This window comes from Centroberyx gerrardi, chromosome 18, assembly GCF_048128805.1.
Source record: "Centroberyx gerrardi isolate f3 chromosome 18, fCenGer3.hap1.cur.20231027, whole genome shotgun sequence".
NCBI classification, from domain to species: Eukaryota; Metazoa; Chordata; class Actinopteri; order Beryciformes; family Berycidae; genus Centroberyx; species Centroberyx gerrardi.
The window spans coordinates 1,309,584-1,337,530 of record NC_136014.1 but is presented as its reverse complement, the minus strand read 5'-3'; the positions used below and the strand labels follow the sequence as shown (position 1 = coordinate 1,337,530).

At 40.9% G+C, this 27,947-nt stretch overlaps 1 protein-coding gene across 1 annotated transcript; it reads left to right on the top strand.

Annotated features, from left to right (window-relative positions):
* Positions 1 to 27,947, top strand: nus1 (NUS1 dehydrodolichyl diphosphate synthase subunit). The gene is made up of 5 exons (XM_078289854.1): positions 1 to 544; positions 2,293 to 2,424; positions 21,967 to 22,119; positions 24,105 to 24,204; positions 25,386 to 27,947. Exons 1-5 carry the CDS (start codon positions 145 to 147, stop codon positions 25,474 to 25,476), a joined length of 876 nt encoding a protein of 291 aa, XP_078145980.1. The 5' UTR covers positions 1 to 144; the 3' UTR covers positions 25,477 to 27,947.

Genomic DNA, 27,947 nt, shown 5'->3' with positions numbered 1-27,947 from the left:
TATGGCGGTCGGCGGACTGAGCTGTTGGCAACACTAAAGTAGATTAACGGTTCTCCATCATAACTAATACCGAACTGGAATGCGGCTGTGCAGCAGGTTCTGACCACTATCCTTACAGATTGCAGAGTAGGAGGACGGACAGTAATGGCCCTGCTCTACGGCTTGTTGTGGCGGGTCCTGCTCGTCCTGGTCCACCTCCATAGAACGCTCGTCTCCTGGCTCCGAGTCCGGCTTCGGAGCTGGAAGGGCTGGCTGTGGGAGCGGGCGGTGGCTGCCCTGCTCCTGCCGGTAGCCCTGACTGGGTTCCCGGATCACCAAAAGAAGCTAAACCATAACACTGACCCTAACCCCAACCTAGTAACTGGGAACCGCACCGCCAGTCGCCGGTCTCGGTGGCTTTCTGACGGCCAGTCTCTGGAGAAGCTACCGGTCCACATTGGCCTGCTGGTGGCCGAAGAAGAGCCCAGCTACACGGACATAGCCAACCTGGTGGTCTGGTGTATGGCTGTCGGTATATCTTATGTCAGCGTCTATGATAATCATGGTAAACATTTTACATTTCCTTCATATGGGACCAGGACAGTCACATGCTTTTTGTTGCCTTCTCTTCTGGTTTAAATGGCTGAATAAGAGGACATTGCAAGCCTGAGCTTATCTATTTTCATCCACATTTCTATACTGACCAGTGTACGTACTGGGCTGTTACCTTACCTTCTCATGTTCCCACATCTTAAATTCAGTACAGACTTGGTAGGTCTGTATGTTAAAGTCGGTTGATTTGCTGGATGATTCTTAGTGAAGTGGAGATTGCTTCACATAGCTGGAATTTATGGCTGCACTCTTTCCCCACTGCTACACCCAAGTAAACAACCTTTTCAACAATGTTTCTTATATTGTCAAAGCTACACGTTTTGGCATACATTTCTGTGTCAGCATCATTATTATGGTATCTTAATGAGATAATTTTCAGGCACCCTTTCGTCTTTGTTAAGTTTGTTTTATTTTCATATCTTTGTGAACTCTTCTGTTGATACAGAAGTGAACTTGAACTATATCCTCAGATTGGGCCAAATAATCCCCTCCCGCTGTGTTACATTTCAGTAAGTGTCATATGACTAGAGAGGTTACATCAGTTTGTTCCACATTATGTGTCTCTCAACATTTATTAATGTGCAGAGGCTATGCTAATTTTCCAGCCTCTTAGGAAACAAAAATGCCAAAATGTGACTTTAGCCTATAGGCCTATACTTCTGAAAATTTGTTGACTTAACTGCTGATTACACAATGCAACAGATTTACAATTCCACAGGGGGCCTAATTTGACTGATTTGATCCCATATTTCAGAAGCACACACTTACATTAAAGATTCCTCCACAAGTGCAGATTACATAGGCCATAGGCAAGAAATCAGCATGTTGTGGAGGTTTGACGTTTCCCCATTCACCATTAGCTATTGCATCCATTTCCTAGAGAATCTCACTGAAATTCTTGAACTTCTCTTTCTTACTATAAAATAAAGAGCCTAAGTCCCTCCCCTTCCGCTGTCCCCCATGGGACCTTATTTCGGAAAAAATATGTATGGTAGTCAACGGCGAGAGACAAATAATTGTTTGATCCCGTGAATTACAAATATGATGTTTTGTCAATTTAAAAGATAATTTTGCAAGTCAAGAAAGTCGCAGTTTGTCGTAAAAAACAGTAAAGTAACGTTTAGTTTTGTGTGAAACCGCTCAGTGAACTACTTCTCTCGTCTCGCACAATATACCTCACTAACACCAACATGGAACGAAACATATGAAACACACAGGCATCACGTTAACGTTAGCCCCCACTGTACTAAAACTATCCTAAACCAGTTTAAATCCGTTCTTACTGTCTACCTTCCAGGTTGTGTATAATACTCCTGCTATCTGAGAGGGACTTAGCTTCAGCGGCTCTGGGTAGCTTGTGGAGAGAGAAAGTTATGACGTTACGCGACTTTTGGGTGTGTAGTCTTTCTAATTACGTATTTTCACAGTCTTATACTTCAACAGTTTTATGACAAACTGCGACTTTCTTGACTTGCAAAATTATCTTTTAAATTGACAAAACATCATATGTGTAATTCATGGCACAATTCAAACGGGATCAAACAATTATTTGTCTCTCGCCGTCGACTACCGTACATATTTTTTCCGAAATAAGGTCCCATGGTGGTCCACCGGAAGGGGAGGGACTTAGGCTCTCTATGTTGGTATACTGATTGCTTGGATGAAGTGATGTGATTGATTCTTTTCTGTCTCTGCTGCCAGGTATTTTTAGGAAGAACAACTCCCGTTTGCTGGAGGAGATTGTAAGGCAGCAGCAGGACCTGCTGGGTCTAGAGGTATCTAAATACAATGTGGAGTTCCTCAGCAACAGGAATGACAAGCACCAACACCACGGTAAGGATTTGACACAACTGGCATAACTATCATTTCAATAAGTAACACAATAGAGTTGAGCAATAGTGTACATCCTCATTGAAGGATACATTTTAAATGACCAAAGATCAAGGTAGTTTAAAGGTTAATTCCGGTTATTTTCAACCTGTCCCGGGTCATATTTTCCTAGTTTTTGCCATCGTGACGATTGATTGTGTTCAAAATTATGTCACTTACTTCACTGTAAAGCTTTTCGTTCCTGCAGTTTGCTGGGAACGCAACTCTCCAATACACACCCACAGGACATACACAGTCTCCAACAGGTGAAACCAAAACGCGATTAAAATGCATCCTTTGAACACAATAACACTGCACCTCCATGTCTTTAATTATAACATTTCAGTTATAATAGTCCATAACCTGGCCAATTCTGAGGCCAGGTGGGAGATAATGAAGCCCGCAAAAAATCCCACATATCCTACTTGTAATTACCACTAGCAGGATGATGTTAACACTTTTTCCCAGTCGGCAGGTCATATTTACAGAACACCCGATGACTTGAATCCAGCATCAGAGTACTTGTGCAGTCTACATGCTAACTAGCTAGATAGATTATCATACCTAATACTGCAATATACACAAGTTTCAGGCAATGGATAATTGAAAAATCTAGTGTAGATAGGTCCCATTGCAGTGAGTGTTATTGTGTTGAAAAGACATGTTTTAATTGCTTTTTGGGTTCAACTGTTGGAGCTTGCTTTGGCCCTTGAGTGTGTATTGAAGAGCAGCGCTCCCGGTGAACTGAAGCTACATAAAACTACAGTGAAATAAGTGGCGAAATTTTGAACACAATCAATTGTCATGATGGTAGCAACTACGAAAATAAGTTCCATGTTGAAAATAACCAGAATTATGCCTTAAAATAATAAAAAAATGGAATTTCTGGCAGTGGATTTAGTCCATCGCTGATCCCCTGTGTATTCCAATCATCCAACCCAATAACACAACCATAATGTATCTGATATAGGCCACATTTCATACTGTGTTTTTTTTTTTAAACTTATTTTTTATTTGGTTATTTCTCACATCCCCTTTTACATCAAAAATATTTCAACATAGTTGACAGTTTCCTTTACAAGGGGTTACAATTTTTGTAAAGTTTTATATATCTGAACAATTCAACATGAAAATATGTATAAAAATGAATCAAAACAAATTGAAATAATAATAATAACAATAGTGAAAATAACCAACGTAAATAACAAAAACATATCAAAACAAAACTAAACATGGGTTATATACAAGTTCACCTTACATAGACATACTGTTGAGGAAAAAGTTCTGGAGTCAGAGGTTCGTCTTACTTGAGTATATATTTATTAAAAGGGGTCTCATGAGAGGAAGAGATGCACACAGCACATAGGCTACATACACTTCTTCGAAGGAGAATAGATTTGAGCTGGTCTTTATGCATCTTTCAAGGACGCAGAGTGTGCAGACATGGGAACAGGTCACAGAAAAGGGTTACAGCATCATATGTTATGTCTTAGTTTAGAGAGAATCTACAGATTAGTCTGGGACAGAAGCCACTTGTGTCAAGGGAGCTCTGGCCTAGTAAGTTATGGCCCAAAGGTTACAGTGAGGTAACCATTCATCATGAAACAGTGCATTCCCCGAGGGAGACCAGTTAAGCTGTTACATGTATGTTAAATTTTCTTCCACAGTTCCCCCCTTGTTGATTATGAAATCAACAACACAAAATTTAACTAAAATTTTTAACTACACTCCCACATGCCCTAGGAGTTCTGTCCGCCAGTCCCAAACGAACTGATCACAAATTACCAAGAATTTATAATACCTTGGACAGAGGTCCTAAGTCACATAGCCAGCATAAGGCCAAACGTCCCCCCTCACACTGGACATGAGTTGGGTAAAAGACCTCATGTGGTAGGCTACTCTATTTTCAATTGGCAAACACTTATGGAAAACCTCAATCATTTATACAGAGGAAAAAACCCAAGTGTTACACTTTGCTGATCATCAAAATCATACACGTTGAATAAAAGTTAGATCACTCATTATAAAATGATAACATAGTAATTCAAATCACACATATCATAATATCATTAACAACACCATTTTTCGTAACATTCAAATCAAGAAACAAATCAAATCCAACAAATCTTATGGTGTTTGAGGTAGATGCTGGAGTTAAAGAAAATCACATTTCAGTAGTGTCATTCTGCACAGAGCGACAACTAAGATTAAAATAAAATAACGCAAGATACATCCTATCCTATGTATACTTCACTGAAGAGTTACAAGCAAGCTTCAATCAATATGGATAGAAAAACATAAATGAAGGAAAACATAAAGGATCAATGTTAAATGAGAGAGGAAACACATACATAAAAGCAAAATGGGAAAAAGGACGTTCCAATCACTGGTACAATGCATCTTGGTAAGCAACCTCCGTTGTATCGCTGAGCTTGAAACCTTCTCAATTTACCTAGTGACAATATTCAAAGGAAATGGGTAAAGGGTTCATACAACAGTGTCAAGATCATCGTCTTCAACCCATGAGCTTTATACTCAGTAGAGGGCCACCACTCTGGAGAGGTGCTAGCACATGCGATGCAGAGTGGTTTCGAGTCTTCCTTCAGAGAGCTGACCCGTCGTAGTCACTATTATCACAGTCACACTTCACTAGTATGGACATCATTCCAGATTATCAATTCAGCATCTGAATCAGAATCATCATGATAAAATGGAGCCCAGTCCATTTCCGAGGACGAACCTGTAGCCAAAGAGGCGTCCTCACTACTGTCAGTAGAGGTGCACTGAACATTTTGAACAACAAATTGACGAGCTGGTTTCTGCATTAGAGACAACAGGAGAGAGATACTACATTTGATAACCACCACCAGACTGACCAGGACCACAAACCCTATGATCAGAGGCTGAAATATCAACCACAATTTGGGACCGAGAGTCAGTTTAAGCCAATCAATAAGATCCCAGCCTGATGCGGTGGGAGAATCATGTACCTTCATATTTTTCAACAGAGAATTTAGGTGATGGACCACGTGAGTAACATTATCAGAGGAATCCGGGATGTAAGTACAACACTCTTGACCAATTAAGTCACATACTCCACCAGTGGAAGTCAGAACATAATCAAGGGCCATTCTATTTTGTAATGACACTAGTCTGTTAGCTTTTTGTTCCTCATTTAGAGATTCAAAACCGCCTCTGCCTGTGCCGTGAGGTTCTCCAGTCTGTCTATTTCATGAGCATTACTTAGAGCACCGTACCATGGTAGTAGCCCTGTCATGAATCTACTGCCCTCACTGATCCTATCCTCTCGCCTCACACGATGGGGATAATTCAAGTGCCTGTGGGTCAGAGTTTCGTTAACATACATATAAGGTATTAGATATGCTACATAACAGGAACCTGTCCAATTGGCTGGGAGAAAGGCATACGCTTTATTACCACATATGAACACTGTAGATGTTAAGAGTATTCGCTCCATCACTACTTGGCCACCACAGGAATGAAGTGTTGAACATTGCAGGCATGGAGGGATCAGATTTTAGGGTCGAATTTATAGCTATTTTCTGAAGGTATGGTATCCGCATTTGAGGACACCACTTAGGGATACTCTCATATGTCCCACAGCTAGATGGAATGTAATGATCACATGTACTGTTACCTAGGAAAAATTGGGATGTTTCTCCTTGTCTATACCGAGAAATACAATAATGGCCAGTTGGCACATAAGAAGGGTTTAAGGTCAACACCGGCGTTTGCAATGAATGGTAATTATATCTCCGGAGGGCTAATTCAGTGAAATTTACCTGTCGTACACTATGGCCACAATAGTCAGTAGCAGTCACTTCAGTTAAGTGTCTGATATTGTTTGAATTCTGCACAGTCAACCTGACCTCTGGAATAAGGACTCTTCTGCATCGCCAACACCCATCCTACCATGTCTGGTCCTGACAGTGGGCTGGAAATCAAAGGCATCCCCTCTCCTGAAGTATGTGGAATATGAGCACAAACATAACAGTTAGACCTTTTGAGGGTGTAAGCAAAATCATGCATCAATTTCATGTACAGATTAGTATACGGAACCCCATTAGCATTTGTTTGAGATGAGATTGTGTTCTTTGGAGCTGAACGACAGGACCTTTCCTGTTTGTCCAGCCTGTAATTGGAGTCCTGAGTGTCCTCCAGAAACGCCGTTGAGTTTATCGTTGGATGTTGGTTTGGAGAACTTTTTTCCTAAGTTCCTCCTCGAAGAGGATGAGTATCACCCCTGCGCTGAAGAGTCCAAAGAGGATGCAACAGATGATTGTGCTGCAGTCCCCTCTGCTGGCCCCGAACCGGTGCATGGTGCTCTGCGGCAACGTGTGGCGTGAATCCACTCAGCTTTGCCTTCCACCTTTACTGCTGTTCTGGTGGTCAACAGCACCTGGTACGGTCCTTTCCACTTAGGGGAGAGGGTGACATTTGTTAGTGATTTTACAAGGACAAAGTCTCCTGGCTGGAAAGGATGTGTTGTTTCTTCCCCGGGTTCCGGTAACCTAGAGGAAACCTGCAAGTGATGTTTTCTCAAAAGGTTAGTCAGAGAGAGTATGTAGTCCCTCATAACCTCTTCCGTCCATATCTGGATAGCTCTGTGGGGTGTTAATGGCGGGCTTGCCCCTGTTATTCTGTAGACAGATCATACATCGTGTTACTACAGACTGAGTTGCGGCTGTTATTCCTGGTGCAAACCATTGAGACTGAAGGATATGATTCATCCCCCCTTTTCCTACATGTGTGGGTCCATCGGCAACCATGGCCAACACATGGAGGAGAGAACGGGGACACACAACCCTACCATCAGGGCGGAGCCACAAGATAGACTCCCTGTTTAAACTACAACCTTTCCTAATCCATAACTTTGTCATCAGCACTGGATTGGGCACCAGCTACATAATTAAAAGAAGGGATGGGCATCAGGGGAGGAGTAGTCCGAGAAAGTTGTTTTACCACGGAGGTGGTCGAAAGGGTGGCTTGTTTAGCGGCAGCGTCCGCCACCGCATTACCCTTTGAAACTGGGTCAGAAGCACCTGTGTGAGCCTCACATTTTACAATTGCCAATTGGGTCGGCAACAAAATTGCGTCAAGCTGATTATGAATTAACGTTCCGTGTTGTATTGGTTTCCCTGAAGAAGTTACAAACCCTCGCATTTTCCATAACATGCCAAAGTCATGTGCTGCTCCAAAAACATACCTGGAGTCAGTGTATATCGTTGCAGTTTTACCTTTAGCCAATACACACGCCCGAGTTAAAGCAAAAACCTCGGCTGCCTGTGCAGATGTACCTGCAGGTAACCCCTGAGCTTCGAGAATGTTGAAATCATCAACAATGGCATATCCAGCAATGTGGTAGCTGTCTGAGGGTCTGGATGCAGAACCGTCAGTATAGAGAATCAAATCACAATTGTCGGGGTCTGTAACAAATCAGGACGCGGTGAAGTGCATGTATCAACAACGTGAGCACAATCATGTGTCAGCATATCATCAGAAACGTCAACCATAGGAACAAATGTGGCAGGGTTCAGAGGTGGAGCCCGCTTAACCGTGATGTTGGAGCTGGCCAGTATTGCGGTTTCATAACCCGAGCGGCGCGTGACAGACATATGTTGAGTGGCAGATGTGGTTAGAAGGTGGACTACTGCGTGTGGAGCAAATACAATGCAATTGTGAGCCAAGACAATCACTGAGGACTTTTCAATCATTAAAGCTACTGCTGCAATAGACCTAAGACAAGACAGCAACCCAGCAGCCATAGGACAGAGTTTAACTGAGTAGTATGCTACCGGTCTGTAGTTTGTGCCATGTTTCTGAGTGAGAATCCCCGTAGCAAACCCATCCCGTTCATGAACATGAAGATGGAAAGGGAGTTTGTAGTCTGGCAATCCCAGAGCTGGAGCAGCGATGAGTGCTTGTTTCAGAACTTTAAAGGCATCATTCATCTCAGGGGACCACTGGATCTTGTCTGGTTGGTCTTTGTGTGTGGACGCGCGAAGAGTGGAATCGAAACGACTGTAATCATGAATCCAATTTCTGCAGTAATTTGTCATTCCCAGAAAAGACAACATATTTGTCTTTGTGGTAGGGGGCGGGAGTGAACATAGAGCCTTCACCCTATCAGGAGACAGCAACCTCTGTCCCTGGCTCAACACATGTCCCAGGTATGAGACAGTGGGCAAACAAAACTGCAACTTTGCTAGCGAAGCCCGATGACCTTTCTCTGCAAGACAGTCAAAAGGATGATAGAGTCAGTTTCACAAGCCTCTTTGGTGGGAGAGGCTATCAGCAGATCGTCCGCATACTGCAACAACGCACTTCCTCCAGGGAGATGGAGATGTTCCAAGTCACACCTGACCGCGGCTGCATACACAGCAGGACTCTCAGTGTAACCCTGGGGGAGTCTTGTCCAGGTGTATTGTTTGTTTTGAAACGTGAATGCAAACAAATATTGGCTTTCTGGATGCAATGGAATAGAAAAGAAAGCAGAGCATAGGTCCACCACAGTATAAAATTTGGAATCCACCGGCAAGGAAGTCAAAATGGTGTTAGTATCTGCCACTATGGGTCTCATGGGAATGACCACGTCATTTACCTTTTTCAAATCTTGCACAAATCTCCAAACGTCTGGTCTGCCAGGCTTTGGAATTGGGAGAATTGGGGTGTTACATGAACTTACAGTCTCCACAAGGACCCCTTGTGCCAGCAAAGAGTTTATCACAGGTTTGATTCCTAGCACAGCCTTGTGAGGTAAGTTGTATTGTTTCTGACACGGCATTTGAACACCGGCACGCACCGTGACTTTATGAGGTGGTGCTGATTTTACGAAACCCACATGATTACTGTGTTTGGCCCACAATTCTTCAGGGACTTTTGAAAAGCGCTAATTGAGGTTTAAAACGAGGTGATGATACTGGTGACACATGAAGAATTTCCGAATTTAAGTGTGACTGGGGAGGTAAGGTAAGCTTGTAACATTGTTGACCCAATGAATAAAGTGTCCCAAACTCCACCTGCCCACAGAGGGAGCCAGTGAGTGTCTGTAAACGTTTAACCATTGGTCCCAACTCCTGGGGCTCGTGATGGGGACAAACTGCAATCGGAACACAGGGCACAGAGTTAGGCATGTAACATAATGTGTGTAGATCCGCAGACAGAGCTACACTCCCTGCACAGCCTTCAGGTCCGAAATAGAAATCCGTGGGATGCGAGATTTTTACCGTTTGTGCAATGCTGTTTCAAATTGGGCTGCATGGTCAGCTGGTACACAGCTCGGGCCATACTGAGCAATACACTGGAACTCAGAGAATTGCCTCATTCCTGTTATCTGAGCTCCCAGTTCAGGAGAGTATTGCCAGAACCTTTTTAAACTCAAGAAGGCTCTGCAAAACCTCTGATTGCAATGGCCAATAATACATTTCAGATTTATTATTCAACATCTGCACAGCTTGTAACATTTTATCCTCTGGCAAGTCCAGATATAAGCCATCAGGAGTGCAATAAATGACAGCATTAAGTTCACACAAAGCATCTTGTCCCAACAAATTTACAGGTGAATTGGATGAAATCAAAAATTCTTGTTCAACATGATAAGTTGTTTTTTTTTTTGTTTTTTTTTACTCTAGCCACAGTGGATTGCGACAAGGGTTCAAATAAAGGTACACCAGATACCCCTAGCCTACAGTTGCCATGTGTCCTCTCCCCGGAATACACACATTCTCTTTCTGTTTTACTGCAGAAATTGTAGCTCCACTATCTACCAGCATACTAACTCGTTTTCCTGATATTTGTACTGGTAAAGTATGATCTTCTTTTGGGGAATTTGGTAATTTGATTCTTACTGCTTGATCCACACAGGTGGTACTGATCTCTCTATATGGAATGCCTTTGGGAGGGAAATTCTCTGTTTCAGTCTTACTCTTTCTTGATCTAGTTGCTGTTCTAAGATCCGTCTCTGACCTGTATTGATGACCCGATCTAAGTTTTCTAATCTGATCGGCTTCACTGTCTTCCTCTGTGTCAGTTTCAGTGTCAGTTTTACAAAGTGGCCTGTGTGTTCTCCTAGTGATGCGGTGCGTGCGACTAGGTCCTCTCCTAGTGTAGCTATAGGCCTGTCTTGGACTGGTGTTCAACTCAGGTCCACCCACAGCTCCGCCCCCACCAATGGCCTCCCCTGGACTGCCCTCCCCGTCTTCACTTTGACTCTGTCTTCCTGAGCTGATCTCTGCTGCCTTATAGCCTCTGTGCATGCGAGTATCTCTATAAAATAATCAGACACTACTGGTGTTTCTACGCGTTGCTTGGGAAAGAGTTTGATACTGTTCACTTCTACTGTTGGTTTCTCTGAGTACCGATCACAATTTATTCCATCATTCCTCAAGTGTCTCAAAAGGCTTTCAGGGGTTGCTTTATTCTGTCTCTGCGCCCAAACACGCAATATTACAGAAGCCTGTTTAAACGGATTGTCTGGATATTTATCTTGTATCCTAGTAACCTCTGCATTTCTTACCCCGAGAGCAGACACGATACGAGATAGTGATTCTGGTGCCGTAGTGAAAACGATTTTATCAATTATTTCAATCAATTCTGGCCCAATGGCCTTACTCTCTTCCTTTTCCTTCTTTATCTCTACTGTTTGTTTTCCTTTTGTCTCAGAAACTTTTGGAGTTGTGGTTGTGTTAGGCTTTGAGACGGGATGTTTTTTTTGTTTTTTTTTACTTTTCTCCATCCTTCAACACATGCTTGTACATAATCATGGTCCCAGCCCATCTGTTTTGATCGAGCTGTCACAGCGTCCAGAAATTCTAACTTTTCTGGGGCAAAAGACCCATTGCTCGGCCACTCGCCTTTTGTACATTTGTTTAAATCATGTGTGAATGGGATCACGTAATTCTGCCCAATTCTTCGCATACAATATCTGCTGGTGACCCTGGTGAGAAAAGAAGAAGTTGTTCTTTTCGGTGGGTCCTCAGAATATCTTTTGCTCTGCCTTTGGCAACTCCAACTATATATATATATATATATATATAGCTATACCGACACACCAACTATTACGTCAATCAAAAAAATTCATCGATCGGTCTCAAGAACTCAGCAGTAGAACACAGTATAAAATCCCTTATAAAACCTTATTTTTAATCTAGTTTTGAAAACCTTACGCTAAAACTCAGCATAAATTACAGCTTGGAACTCAGCAGCATAGCACAACATTAAGACATTGCATCAAATCCAGCATTGAAACATTGCATTAAATATAGCATTAAAAACATTGCATTAAAAACAGCATCAAAACATTGCATTAAAACAGCATCAGCATTGCATTAAATACAGCATCAAAACATTGCATTTGTCAGAAAGAATGAGAACATTAATGCATCAAGACATCATTAAAACTCACTCGCCAGTTCTCGGAGTCATTCAACAAGATGAACACCGCACAGTGTATCAAGTATATTCTCACACACAAACTCCTATGCACTATGAAATGCCTTCTCAGAAGTTTTCGTCTTTATCTCTTAAGGAATGTCAAGGTAACTCTCACTCCCTGCAGGGCCCTTTCCGGCTCAGGGCAGTGAGAGACGTTATTGTTCTTATTCCAATTAAAATAATCAAATAATGAGACTTACGATTTGCAGCTGTGGTTGTGTCACTTACTAATAACCCACTCTCCTCTCCTTCTGTCCAATCTGAAAGGTTTTAAAGCTTAAAAACAGAAAAGGTCAACAGTACTTTGTCACATAGGATAAGTTATGTTATCTTTTCATGCCCAAATATTCATGCATTATTTTCATGCAAAAAAAGGGAGGGTGTATATATTCAATGCGAAACCTCTTTCTTTTGACTCTTATTTTCTCATTTCCAATTGCACTTTGTGAGTGAACTCATATGTGTATTTCATATCCTCTTGCCTATATCGTGTTTTCCCTTCAATCCTGTTTGCTCCAAGCAGACCTAGGATTTTGGTCATTAAACTATGTCCATCCCATGGACCGAAATCCGACAAGGGTTACCTGTAATATTTCAGACAAGGTATCCTGTTCATTCTATCTCCCCGGGCGGCCTAGCCCTGGGCGAGAAGAGTTTCCTGAGGGGCGCCCCCACATATGTGCTTCACTCCAGTGCTCAGTTCTTAATTTTGGATCCCGTCAAGCATTTCCCGGGCAAGACGAATAAAAATTCGTACTTACCCGTTTTTGCTGTATTGGGATCCTGCCGACAACGCCAATTTGTTGAGGAAAAAGTTCTGGAGTCAGAGGTTCATCTTACTTGAGTATATATTTATTAAAAGGGGTCTCATGAGAGGAAGAGATGCACACAGCACATAGGCTACATACACTTCTTCGAAGGAGAATAGATTTGAGCTGGTCTTTATGCATCTTTCAAGGACGCAGAGTGTGCAGACATGGGAACAGGTCACAGAAAAGGGTTACAGCATCATATGTTATGTCTTAGTTTAGAGAGAATCTACAGATTAGTCTGGGACAGAAGCCACTTGTGTCAAGGGAGCTCTGGCCTAGTAAGTTATGGCCCAAAGGTTACAGTGAGGTAACCATTCATCATGAAACAGTGCATTCCCCGAGGGAGACCAGTTAAGCTGTTACATGTATGTTAAATTTTCTTCCACACATACATATTCAGTCCAATATACATAGGAAAATATACATATTATTTATCAAAAAATAAAAAATAAAATTTCCTGTTTATTTTGTCTCACTTTAAAGAAGACAGTAAACTACCTTAGATCATCACCTGCAGTCCAGTTCCTTACTAAGTATATGTTCATTCAGTTACCAATCCCAATGTTCCCCAATTGCCTCCATTAGTGGTGTCCATCTTTCTATAAAAATTTCCCTCTGTAGTCTTAGCATATATGTAATTTGTATAAATAAATATGTAATTGTATAAATGTTTCTTAGAATTGTTAACCACTCATCATAGGTGGGGGGGTCCTTTTTAAGCCATCTTATTGTAATTGCTTTCTTTGCTGCTGTTAATAATATTTGTAAGAGATACATCCTTTTCCTACTGTGAATTACATCCGGTTTCATCCCAAGAATTGCTATCAGAGGGTCTCTTACCAATTCAACATCCAATACTTTGTTCACATCCCACATCCCCTCCAACATCTACTTGACTGGGTTGGATTCATCTTTGCCACAATTTGTGGTGTTCTGAAAAATCTGTTAATTATCTTCCATTGAAATTCTCTCCACAAATTGGCGTTAGTGACTGTATGGGCCTGAGCACAGATCTTTAACCAAACTTCCTCCTGTATTTCCTGTTGTAGCTCTCTATCCCACTTTTCTTTCACATGATAGGTATTGTCCTTTGTCATTGAAGCTAGGATTCTATATAAGTTAGTTATTGGCTTATTCCCATGTTTTCCATCCTGAATTTTCAATAAATACTATTCCAAGAGGGAGGGTTCTATCAATCTGTTCCAGTTTGGTTGTTTGAATATAAAGCTTCTTACCTGTAAATATCTAAAAAATTCTGTTCTTGATAAATTAAAATCTGCTCTTAATTGTTCAAATGATTTGAAGTTGTTATTACTGAATAACTGATGTACAAAATGGAGATTCAAGTGTGTCCAATTTTTAAATCCTGCATCAAGTTTTAAAGGCAAAAAGTTTTTAATATGAATAATTGAGCTCAAGATAGAGAGATCACATGGCAACTTAACATTTGCTGTACTTCTTTCCAAGCCCCATATGTGGTCATTGACCATTCTCCCAGGAGATTTTTGATTGATTTAATCCTAGTAAAGGGGACCACCGATAGAGGCATATTAGTGCTATAACTTTTTTCCATATTGAGCCATCTTGTACTTGTATCATCTGATAACCACACCATCATTGCTCGTAATTGTGACGCTAACCAGTAATGTTTCAGATTGGGCAGACCTAGTCCCCCCTTGGGTTTTGCCAGTTGTAATACTTTGTATCTGACCCTGGGCCTCTTACCCTGCCATATAAATCTTGAGATTAAACGGTCTATAAGGGCAAACACAGATTTAGGAGGGGCAATTGGTAAAGTCTGGAAAAGAAAAAGAAGTCTTGGGAGTATATTCATTCTAATAGTCTCTACCCTGCCTATCAAAGTAAGGGGAAGTGTAGCCCAGCGACTTAAATCTCCCTTAATTTTTTCTATTAATTTTATATAATTAGCTTGATATAGACTGAGGTCAGGGGGTATATTTATTCCCAAATACCTGATGCCTTCCCTGGGCCATCTAAATGAGAATAAGGATTTCAATTGAGGGGAGATCAAATTGTTCATGGGGAGTGCTTCTGTTTTGGTCACATTTATTTTGTAACCTGAGTAAAGTCCAAAAGTCTCAAGGCACTTCATCAAATTTGGGATAGACTTTGCAGGGTCAGAGATATATACAATTACGTCGTCTGCATATAGTGATAACCTGTGCTCCTCTCCATTCACCTCAATACCACTTATATCTGTGCTATCCCTTATTAGCTGTGCGAGGGGTTCTATACTGAGGGCAAATAGAAGAGGCGAAAGAGGGTCTCCCTGCCTGCAACCCCTCCCCAGCTGGAACGTCTGCGAGAAACACCCATTTGCCCTCACCGACGCCTGTGGAGATGAGCATAAAAGCTGAACCCATTTAACAAAGCCATTCCCTAGACCATATCTCCTCAATACTTTAAAAAGAAAAGGCCAGGAGACACGGTCAAATGCCTTTTCGGCATCTAAAGCCAGCGCCATACATGGTACTGGGATTGATTTGGCGTGAGACATAACATTTAATATCCTGCGAATATTATCAGACAGCTGGCGACCGACAATGAAGCCTGTCTGATCTGGATGTACTGAGTTGTGATAACCGATTTAAGTCTCTTTGCAAGTATGGTGGTCAATATTTTACAGTCGGAATTTTGGAGCGCTATGGGTCTATAAGAGCTACACTCCGTTGGGTCTTTACCCTCCTTATGTATCACTGAAATAATTGACTCCTTCCAATTTTGAGGAAATTCCCCAATTTCAAATGCATGAGTGTAAGCTTCCTCTAAAATCGGACTTATATCATCTATAAAAACCTTATAGAATTCATTAGAATATCCATCAGAACCTGGGCTTTTGCCGTTTTTCAACCCCTTAATTGCCTCCACTATTTCCTCCCTTGTTATGGGACCATTTATAGCTTGTGATGCCTCATCAAACAACTTTGGTAGTGTTATATTTTGTAAGTAGGCATCTAATTTTTCAGAGTCTGTGCATGTATCAGTATTTGAATACAGCTTTTTATAAAAGGCAGCAAAAGCTTCCGATATCTCGTCTGGTTTATAAAGAAAGGGCTTCTCTGGGTCACTACTTTTAATTTTTTGTACTACAGTTAAACTCGTCTGTTTTTTGAGTTGGAATGCTAATAATCTACTAGCTCTACTCCCGTGTTCATAGTAACGTTGCTTTAAAATTCTTAGATTTCTCTCAATCTTTTCTGTAAGCAAATTTCCAAGAGCCCTTTTAGCTTCATTAAGTTGAGTTAGATCGTTTGCAGATAGTTGGCTTTTATGCTTCTGTTCCAACCGTTCAATTTGTTTTTCAAATTCTATACGTTTGGCCTCTCTGAGTCTCTTCTTAGCTGATGCAAGTGAAATTATCTTTCCCCTCAAAACTACTTTGGCTGCCTCCCACAGGATCACTGGTGATGTCTCACTTGTATTGTTGAATTCAAGGTATTGAGCTAATTCTGTCTTTATATAATCTTGAAAAGCAGTATCATTAAGAAGTGAAACATTTAATCGCCAGCGGCTTGGATTAATACATCTTCCTAAATCCCATACCAGGCTAAGGGGGGAATGGAAACACAACCCATGATGAAAAATAAAGTATTAACACAAACACTGTAACTATATACATTTGAGTATTCTGCATCCAGACTTCCATTATGTTATCCCATAAACCTATGGGTCTTCCCTGCAGTAAAATTAACAAAACCACCAAATATATTTGAACTGTAAATGAAAAAACATTTTCTGCAAGGAAATGAAGGATTATCCAGATCATCCACATAGGAGTCTGGGCCTTGACTGCAAGTTGTTTTCTGCAGTCTCGCAGTACATCTGCACCTCTCCCAAATATCACAGATGTCCCGCGTTTATATCTCCCACTCTTATCGCAAGTATTTACTATTCCTAGTCCACCCCTGGAGAGAGCAGTAAACTATAATATAAAATAAAGTAGATTTCTCAATAACCAAGCAAAATATTAATAGCTTACCTCCATAGTCAAGTAGTGAGCCATTAGCTATTATGCATTCTCTCTCTCTTTCCGGGAGAGAAGAGAGGAACAATCAAAATTAAAGCAAAGAAGGGTACTGTTCAGTGCGTGCAGGTGTCTATGACCATCAGATGTCCACCATTTCTTCTCTATGTCTCTTCTCCTAGTCCAGCGATATACTGGTTAACTGCTGCCGGCGTGTTGAAAGTGTGAGTGCAGTCTCCATGGGTCACGAGTAGCTTTGCTGGGAAAAGAATCCGGTGTTTGACGATCCCCTTCTCCCATAGTTTTTGTCGTGCTCCGTAGAATTCTCGTTGTTGTTTGTATACTTCTGCCGATAAGTCCAGATGAAACCGGATTTTGTTGTTTCTGTAGAACAGCTGGCCTTTTGCTATCGATGCTTTCCAAACGCGTTCCTTGTCTTGATGGTTTAGAAATTTCACAATGAAGGTTCGCGGGGAGGTAGGATTGCGAATTTGTCCCGTGATACGGTGTGCTCTCTCCAGTACCACTGGAGGTTGCACATTGAGAGTTTCTGTAAACCATTTTTCCATAAAAGCGCAAGGATCAGTCCCCTCTTCCTTCTCTGGTATGCCCACTATTCTCATATTGTTGCGTCGGCTTCTGTTTTCCAAATCTTCTGTCTTGGATGCCAGGAACTTTACCTTTCCTTCCAGCATGTTGACTTTTGATTGTAGACTGCTGATTGCGTCCTCGGCGGAGGATACACGTTCTTCAGCTTGTGCGATGCGACCATTGCATTCACTTATGTTAGCCTGAATATCCTTGATAGCTGTTAGTACACCGCTAATTTCTGTATGAAAGTCCTGTTTAAGGGATTTGATGGCTTTCATAATGTCGGCGCTGGTAACGTTGTTCACCTGTCCGCTGTCTGTATCCACCAACATGGCGTCTCCCTCATTGTGGACCGAGTCAGAAACAGCGTCCTCGATAACTTGAAGATCTGACTTCTTGGGCTTATCCTTTGTCACTCCTTTCGGCATATTTGACTTATAATGACGTTAGCTTAAATTTAAGAGACTTACAAAAGAATAGTTGGGTGGTTTTGCAGTAATTATCTTGAAATTAGCGACAGAGCAGGAGAGGTGCTGTCGTTCAGCTCGACGCCATAACCGGAAGTCCATACTGTGTTTTGAAGCAGGACCACCAAGAACAGCATCTGTAGATAAGGAAGCATGTTGTCTGATTTTGAGATATTCTGAGATAACTGATGTAGAACATATGGGAAAATGACAGCTTTGTTAGCTATCCTGGCAAAACCAAATCTCAGTGTCCTCAATTCCTTATGTCCTCTCCCATTTCACCACCTCTTCAAAATATTTTGGATGAAATGAGCCCAAGGTCTTTCTCTTTTAACAAACTACTAGTCCCTACCCGGGGATGCGCGCGCCAAAACTACGTGCAGACTTCTGGGGATGCGCACGCCACAACTCTGCGCAGACTTGCCAAAAAGGCGCATAAACAGTGTAAATTTGGGAAAATGGAAAAATCAGCTCCATCAGTCCCTGCCTATGCCAATGCTCAATGGCCGTGTGCAGTTTCAGATTGATTGGCCAACCCGTTGAGGAGCAAAATGGATGCGGACGGACGGACGGATGGACAGACGGACAGAGTTTTCCTCATTTTATAGTAGGATATTGTGAGTGTAAAGAGAAAACAATGGAGTGATGCAACAACTCGAGGAAATAGGTTTTGGTTTTGTTGACTACAGGCTTAGTGCTCAGTTTACCCAGAGGCAAGCTGAATTTCCCCTCTCCCCTGAAAAGTTCCCCATGTGTGATTTTTGATGCCGAAAAGAAGGGTGTCATTCTCACTCTATTGGATGGCAGGGAAAACAGCATGGGAGTATTGCATTCCTTTGTCATGTGTTGTAGTCGTCTCAGTTGTTGCCTAACTAGCCACCCAGTACCCATTAGACTAGTTCTGCATGCAGTTCTTCTAGCAGACAAAAGACAGAAACTGATATGTTAAACAATGGGATGTCAGCTATCCCAAAGTAAACTTCTCTTTACACCCTGAGGTTTCTCTCTCTTGTGTGTTGGACCCGAGTAGGTTGCATTCCTTCTTTTCATTTGATAAAGTTGGCAACCCTACCCCTGGCCCAAGAAATCATACACACAAACACAAGGTTCATCATTTTTATTTCTGCTTTTTGCCACGGCGCAGCCGATGGCATCACGAGCCAAATTCAGGTCAGTCAGTCAGTCAGTCAGTCAGTCAGTCAGTCATTCAGTCATTCAGTCAGTCAGGTAACACTTAGTGAGATGATGCGCTTCGTCATATGGCCTCTATAGGGCGTCTTTGACTGTGAGATGCAGTGTTTCCCATACAGAGGCACAAAATCAAAAGTTGGTCAGTGTATAGAAATTGATCTAAATCGATCTCTAATGCGCCTGATGTGCGCATCACTTAATGTCTGTAATTTGGACATGTACAGACAGCAGACCAGCAGCACTGAACTCAATCTACAGAGTCTCCCGGTGTGAAAACAAAAGTGAAACTTAACATTCCATAGTTGGTATCGGGGATTTGCAGACAGTAAATTGTCTTCGCTGCCCTACAAACTTTAACGGTAGGTGACGTCATCTTGTGGTATTTAAGTAACGTTAGTGGAATGTTTCAGTGCATAGAATTGAACACATGCGCCGTGGGTCTGTACAGGATTTGTGCTTGTTAAGCATGATGCGATGCTCACTGGGCTCCAAGATAGCTGCTAAGTCCTGCCCTATCACAAATGACATCATATCCTTTCTCTTCGCGAAAAGCAAAGATAATTTGTCGGGCAAAATCAGATGTGACAAAGCCATTAGTGTTTCCCATATAATGTTAATATTTAGGTGGCCTGCCCAGGCAAACTAACTATCGCTTAAGTAAATTTCTGTTTTAGATCCTTTTTGAGTGTTGTGATCCACTAAGCTGGTGTTCATATTTGGCTTTTCTTTTCGTTTAGAAAAAACAAGCAGCTGTCAAACACTGAAAGCGTGTTGGTAATTCATTACTAGAATGCAGTTCATGGTGTTGGTCAGAAAGATGGTGGCACTGTGTCTGTATTGACATGAACTGAATAGAGAGATAAAGTTAGAAACATAGCCTAGACCATATGTTGTTTGTAGTTATATCCCCAAAATGAGTTTCGGGGATATTGTGGATTCACCCCACCTGCCGCCGCGTCCGCTGTCTCGTCCGCTGTCTCGTCCACCACCGCGTCCGCCGCAGATCCTTCGTGTGAACGTGATAATGTTAATATTTAGGTGGCACGAAATACGGTACACATGCTCTAGGACCATGTCCTAGTCAAAATCTGAAGTTTGGTCGTCATTAGTGCAAGTTGACGTGGCCTATGACATTTTTGCTTATAACTCAAACAGAATTTCACCAATCGCTATGAAACTTGGTAATCATGTGTTCCAACCTTTATGCGGAACATGCACACCAATTTCCATACAAATCTGACCAGATTTTGCCCAACAGCAGCAAACATTTTATTATTTGGCAAAATAAAAATAGTTGGGACATACAACCAATATAATTGGGAAGATTAACCCTGGAGTCTTATTGTGTGATTATTGAATGGCTTTTTATTACATTTGACATAATGGGGCCTTTGAGGATTGGGGAATTTCGGGGATATACCCTTGCTGTCGGCCCCCGACAGCATCCTAGTTAGCTGTATGTTATAGCCTATTTGTTTCGCTACAGTAGTGCTAATCAGATGACAGTGTAATAGTCAACTAAAGTTGCAGTAGCAAGTTAGCTCATGTCAACCTCATTAGCTTGAGACAATAACAGTATGTTATTGTCTCAAAAAGTTACTGGCCAGTGTGGTGGGTGACTTGATTTATCCTCCAAAGACAAATTTTATTGGCATTTGGCTCTTGGCAGGTGGTTTATATCCTGATTCTGTGTCTGTGCAGTGTTTCCTGTAGGCTCTGTAGTGTTGGCCAGATGGGGAAGGGAAGGGGAGTTTGTATGTGTTTTTGTGTTTGTATGTATATGTGTGTATACTCTGGGTGGATGATATGGACAAATTATATCACAATATTTTCAGATATTATCATGATTCATAATGTGCATCATGGTAGTTTTCATTTTGCTTTACTAAGGCTAGATTGCAAGTTACTGAACAATCCAACCCAACTGCTAATGGTATGGTATTTGCAGCCTTTAAAGAAATTATATACCAACAAGGAAATGTTGATTTATTAAATGTCTAGATTTCAACAATTAGGTATTACCATGATTTAATAGAAGGAAAAAAATGAATTTATTTCTCTTAATTTATCTGAATTATTAATTATTAACAAAGGCCATTAGGATTGGTCAAAGTAGGTCTTCAGACCTATTTTTCTAGTTTCACTACACTGCTTCCAGTTATGAATTAAAGCATACAATACAGTTGTGTGTGGCCTTAGTTGTAGTATACCAGTTTCAGAAAAATATTTAAGCTAGGCATTTTGTAAGGCATTCCTGAATTTCCCCTAGGGGATTAATAAAGTGCTATCTTATCTTATCTTATCTTATCTAAAGTGGTTGAAGCTCAACCACTTTCAGTGATCCAGTGAAACTTTCGTTTTCTGTTTTAATAGTAACTATCCTTTGCTAGGTAAAATATTACAGCATCTGTTACCTGTTGCCAGTGTTTGCTTTTCTTTTCCTATGGAGAGCCTCTCTCAATTGAGTTGGCTAACAGTGTTGCTGCCTTTCAAGGTCTCCTCGTAAGGTACTTCCTTTGAATTTAGAAGTTGTAAATGTAACTTGTCATGCATTCAAGTGCTTTTGGTGGGATATTATAACAAAATGGGTCCTGCAACCAAAGTAGATTTTTAGTTGTTTCATTGCTTGGTTATTTTATTTAATTGCCTCTACTCCTTTGTCTGTTTTATTTTCTAAATCAATTGGCACAGAGCCACTATGTGCTGCAACATCATAATGCGGTGGAGGAGAAAATGCTCATCATGTAATTCATGTTTGAATTAATTAAAACAAAACGGTGACAACTAAAAGTTAAATGAGTGAAAATATAAATTTGCATCAGTACTAATAATTTACATAGAATGCCAAACAATAACATTTGTTGACACTGCTTCCATGCTGTCTGCCCCTTCGTCACATCTCAGAAACTCAGGTATCAGAGGAAATCTTGACTTTCTCAGACATTCTTCATGTTGCCCAGCCCTAGTGTGTGTGTGTGTTAGTGACTGTGTGTGTGTGTGTGGTCAGTGCTGTCCTGCAGGCCGGTGGTGAAGGTGTTATCTCCAGAGGACGGGAAGCAGAGCATCGTCCAGGCAGCCCAGCAGCTCTGTCGCTCTGTGGAAAACAAAGAAAGGAGCTTCAAAGACATCAACGTCTCCATGCTAGACACACTGCTCAGAGGTAGTACTTTGTATGTGTGTGTGTGTGTGTGTGTGTGTGTAAAAGTTCCTAAGGCCATGATCACATAGGACAAGTTTTTGAATTCATCCCCACCTTTTTTATAGTTATTTTCAATCAGGTTGTCTGTGGTTGTCTGAATTTGTCTTAAAGTTTACTAATATAAGGCCTTAATAAACTTGTTAAAATGTCTTAAAGTTGATTTTGCACGGTCTTAAATATTTTGAGGCCACATACATCTATATTCTTAAGCTGATGTCATTAGATTTTTTACGAACGTTAGATCTGAAATCAAATAATATAGTACGATTGAATCAACAGAGATTTTTGAAAACATTTTGGGGTGAGGTCACATCACATCAATATCAACGAGCTGCAACCGCGGAGTCTGCACTTTCAGACCAGCAGTTTTAGACCAGCAAATTATTCAGTGCTTTTTGTTCAGTTCCAATTGCATAAAACCCACCCCGACCCTCAGGTGATACTACCACCATGTTTGCAGTTCTTACAGCTTGACAAGTTTGTACCACCCTACTTTTCCTGACACAAACTGCAAGTTTGGAAGACCGCCTTGAACGCCCCAAGTTGAAAAAAGTTCAGCTACGTGTCGGTTTTTTCTCTACTATCCAATCGGATAGACATAGAGGCGGGACTTCTCTACGGTGACTCTTGTAAACAATAAACATGACGGATCACCCAGATCTTTAAAATTTCTAAACAGAAAACAGCAGGGCTATTGCCTAGCAACAACCACACAAAAATGCAGCAGGCTGCTCTGCTTTGTAGGCTTCAGTAAAAAGAATTACAGTGCAGCGAGCCTTGCATTGTTCAGCCTAACGCCATGTGTGCTAGTTCCGTTGGCTCCGCCGGAAATCGTTCAAGACAATGGAGGTCCTTTGTAACAGAGTAGAAACGCAACGCCCCCTTGTGGACAGTGGATCCATTCACAACGGAGTGACAGATACTTTGAAAATTTTCAAACTTTGCGTTGGCAGCGGACCGTCAGAATCTGTCGTTTTCAACCAGAAATGATGGTTGGCACAATGTATATTTTCAATAAATGTATCTTTTTTTAATACATATTTAATTATTTGACTTTTTATTAAAGATGTTTATATAGTGACGATCTTTACCATAAATAAAATATTGTGATTATTATTTTCGATGAAAATATGTTGTCACTCCTTTTGTTTGGTGATACTTTTGGTAAATAACCAGCCTTTATAAGACTAATAAGATTACTTTTTAGAGCAAGCTAGAGCTACTCTTGATAACTCGGTACCTCGCTACTCTAGCTCTAGGTAGCTAGCTTGCTAGCCCAAACAGAGGCGCTCCGGGCGCTCCTCCATCTTCCGTCATCCTCCGTCAAGATACATTGTGCAGTACAAACTGTTGGGTGGCGAGACTACGTTGAGTATTCAGGCACATCAAATGGATGGATGAATTATGTGTGTAAAGCTGCTATCTGCTACCCGTAGCACAATTGCCATTATTGACACTGTTGACATCGCTGTCCACATATAACATTGCTAACTACAGTCCCTTTGCTGTTCACATTCGCTGAATGAATGAAGAAATGTCAAATATAGTAATGTTAGATGCATTAATGTATTTTTCCTTCCAATGTGTAGACCAGGCGTTACACTGGGGGAAACCCTGGGTATGGAATAATTTATTTAAATTTTTTTTTTATTTAGGCTTTATTTTACCAGGAAGTCCTATTGAGATTCAAAATCTCTTTTCCAAGTGAGACCTGGCCACGAAATGGCAGCAGGGGTTACACAATAAGAAAATACAAAATGGTAAAATATGTACAATAAAAAAGATCACAATTTAGATCAGAAACAGGAGCACACATCTTGCATAAGATTGTGGATCATTTGTTTGAACCAATTTAGGGGAATAACATGGTCAAGCTGGAGCTTTGACTGGAGACTGGAATAAAGCAGCCACGCTGAGGATGTGAAGGCTCTCTGTGCTTCTTTTAGAGTCAAAGAATATTCCAGATCCAGAGCTAGTGGTGAAGTTTGGTCCTGTTGACAGCACGCTGGGCTTCCTCCCCTGGCACATCCGACTCACTGAGTTCATGTAAGCTACTGTCTGTGTGTGTGTGTGTTAATATGTGAATGAATGTGAGACATTACGTGAACGTTGCTTTGAACCTGTGTCTAGGTTTATGTACCTAGGTTTTTGAAGGCTGATACTGATATTTTTGGATTGAAAATGCCTATAGTTCATATATTATTCCATTATTCAATATGTTTATATTTGGCAATTTGTATGCAAAAAAAACTCACCAAAAAAATTCATTTTTCAGTGTTTCTCCTACAATTTTATTATTGTCAGGGTACAACCCAGGAGGAGAATTATAATAATAATAATAATAATAATAATACATTTTATTTATAAAGCACTTTACATGATACTCAAAGACACTTTACAACAGCTAAGAAAAAAACAAATATATAAAACAATTGGTACACAAAAATAGATAATATAATAATGACATGAGTATGCATAAACAGTGATGATGGTTTGTTGAGTCAGATATTGTAGGCAGTTTAGATTAGAATCATGTCAGGTAAAGGTCTTCCCATAGACAACCAGTGTAGTATAAGTATGCAATCAAGTTTCTCTTTGTGGAAAGCTATCAAAGACTGGTGACCAACAAACATGGGGTTTGCATGGAAGTTTTTATGTATTTTTAATAAGTAAAAGGTTTGTTTACATTTTCAATGTTGTAGATATTGATATTGCTTGTATTTTGAATTGTAATGGGTTTAAATAGTTTGCAAAAATCTTATTTTCCATTTACAAGTCAACCTCTCAACAAAACCTTTAGGGTATACCCAACAATAAAACCCTTAAAAGAAATCACAGATTGGGTATAAAACTATTATATATTTTCAGTACAAAATGACCAGAAATGGGCTTTTGAATGGTAATTTTTAAAATTAGCATTCTAAAACTAATAGCTATGATGTGTCTTTGGGTTTTTGTCACCTTTTTGACCCCTGATGTGCATCCCTGAAAACAGGTACCCCCTATAGAGTAGATGATGTGATTAGATTTTGGAGCACCTTGCTGCATAAGCACTACCAAAAGTTTGTCTCGATGACTGAACACTAGAGGGTACTACAGCCTTTTTTATCTGTTGAACTGCTAGTATAAGGGCTGCTGGTGAAAACTGTTTTTTTTCTCTGTTTTTAGTTCTTCACAGGCTTTATGTTTTCTGGGTTTTAAGTCTTTCTCCTGCTGTCTGTCCTCAGCTCCCTGCCTTCCCATATAGATGTTTCCTATGAGGACTTGTTCGGTGCTCTACAGCAATACGCCACCTGTCAACAGCGGCTAGGCAAGTGATTGGCTGGCCCACGGTAGGCCCCGTCCTCCTGACAGGAAGAAGTGTGGGGTTCACAGGATTGGATGAGAGGTTGGTGGGTGGCGATGCCTCCATGCCTCCCTGCCTCCCTGTATCCCTCACTCCTTCTCTCCCTAATTCTGTCCAACTCCTGGATCTCCAACAGACTCAGTTTACAGCTCAAAGACAAGAAACCAGGGGAAAATAGCCAGCCAGCTCACTTCCTACTACCGGCTTCTGTCTTTTAATAAATCTCACACTGCTCCTCTGCTCTACCAAGCCCATAGAGATGCTGCCCAGCCCTCTGTGAGGACGTCAGGGACATGTAGTCCAAGCCAAGTGAAAATGGCACATCAAAGGAATGCACTGACACCAGAAGACTGTCTGCACAGACTCATCACGTCCACAAAACCTGTTATTTCCTCCTCAAACCCCCCAGCTAAATGCTTACCATGTTTACTCATGTTTACTGGTTAAGGCTTGGAAAATTACATGCCTTCACTCACCGGGCAACAAGACGGAAATGCCAAATCTTAGTAACGCTTGATGCCATGCGAGGCATCTTGGGAAATGTAGGCCTCTTATCACCAGGTAAGATCAGCTGCATTTTAGTGAGGAACACCATTACTCTTCATGCATCAGCCGAACAAGGGGGTAAGTTGACCCGAGGGACAGAGTCGTTAATGTGGTGTAAATACATGACAAATTTATATTGCTCTGTCTCTGTCCCTGTGGCCTCCAGCTAGATGCTACTACTAGCCCTGTCTTTTGGTTCATTTGTAAAACGTTGGTTCAGTCAGATAAAGAGGTGGATTTGAGGCTTAGCCAGGATGCTAGCAGACTGATGATAGCTCTAAAATAGAGAAAAGTCCATCCTAAAACACTTTAACACTTGTGTTGTTTTGTGGTGTACTTTTTTTTTATAACTGGCCAAATGTAGATGATATAACATCATGTTGAGATATATATAGCACAGATACAATGGAGTTTGATGGCATAAAATGTTTCAGCTATCAAAAGCATCAACGATAAACATCAGGTTTTGGCGTCAGTCCCTCAGAATCAAAGAGCAAGGGCTTCTTTCTAGGGACACCACATTGCACCGACGTTCAACAATCATACAGGGAGACATCCATTGTAGAAGACGCAGAGATACCGATTTCTCCATTGACGGTAGCCTCAATACACCAGAATGCAATGCAGCCACAAGACATATTGGGTTTTGAGTAAGGGGCGTTGTAGACACATCCCAGTGTTCACCAACTAGCTGGCTAGCATAACTATACAGCCGGTTTCAAAAGTAGGTATACATTTTTATATACATTAAGATTCACTGTATTATTAAATATTTTCCTATTCCAGGTACACTTAAAGTAATGGCTGGAAATTTGACGACTGAGTCAAGTTAAAAATGACAAAAAATATAAGAATATATACATAAATACATGTATAAAAAGTATACAGCTTTGTTTATTATTATTATTATTAATAATAAAAATTGTATACCTACTTTTGAAACATGGTATATACTGTATATGCCCAAATGCCCATCTTTGATTGAGAGCAAAAAGTTCACGGCTCTTCTCTGGCTTGTTGAAAGGCATTCTGGGAAATGTAGGAAATCACTAAATGATGTAGAAATTTGGTTGTGGCAAAGTGGGTACACCAAAAACGTAAATTACAACACAACACTTCATAAATAACTTGTGGAATGTATTGAACATCACAGATTGATGAGATCTAACAGTGGAAGAGGCTCCAAGGGGGGATACCAAAAGTGGTGATTTTTCCTTTAATGCAGACAGACGGGCAGAGTGTGTGTGTGTGTTGTGTATTTGATTAAGTCTCTCTGGCTGCCTATGTATGACGGCCATGACTGCCTTTGGAAATATTTGCTCCATCCGTATGATAGAGCATCAGTGATTATGTCTAATGTCAGCAGATATGTGTTGTGTTAATCTTTTTGCGTGTTTTTCTGTCCATCCGCCAAGATATTTTCACAACCATACCAAGGAGTCATGACACCAAACCAAATGCTACTGGACAAAATTAATGCGTCCTAGAATGTCTTCATGTTGGAGAGTCCTCTCCAACCATATGTAGACATTCTCCCATATGTAGATTCTGTCTAGATCTAGTTGCAGATATCTGGTGCGTGATTGTACTAAATGTTTTCTTTGCTATTTCTGCCTTCTCATCACTTGGTTCACTTTCCACCAAATTCCATTTCCAATTGAATCCCTATCCACTAAAATTGCCTGTCTAACCAATAGCAGGCACAAAACTAACAAACTAGATTCAGACAAAGTAAAACACCTTGGTATGGTATACAGTTTAGTATGACTCCCCTTCCATTTAACATGCCATTTGTCTAGATGCTACCTGTAATCCCTGAGATTACCGGCCACTATGCGTGTAATTGATTGATTGGTGGATCAATGTGTTCTCAATAAATGTTACTGATATAATCATA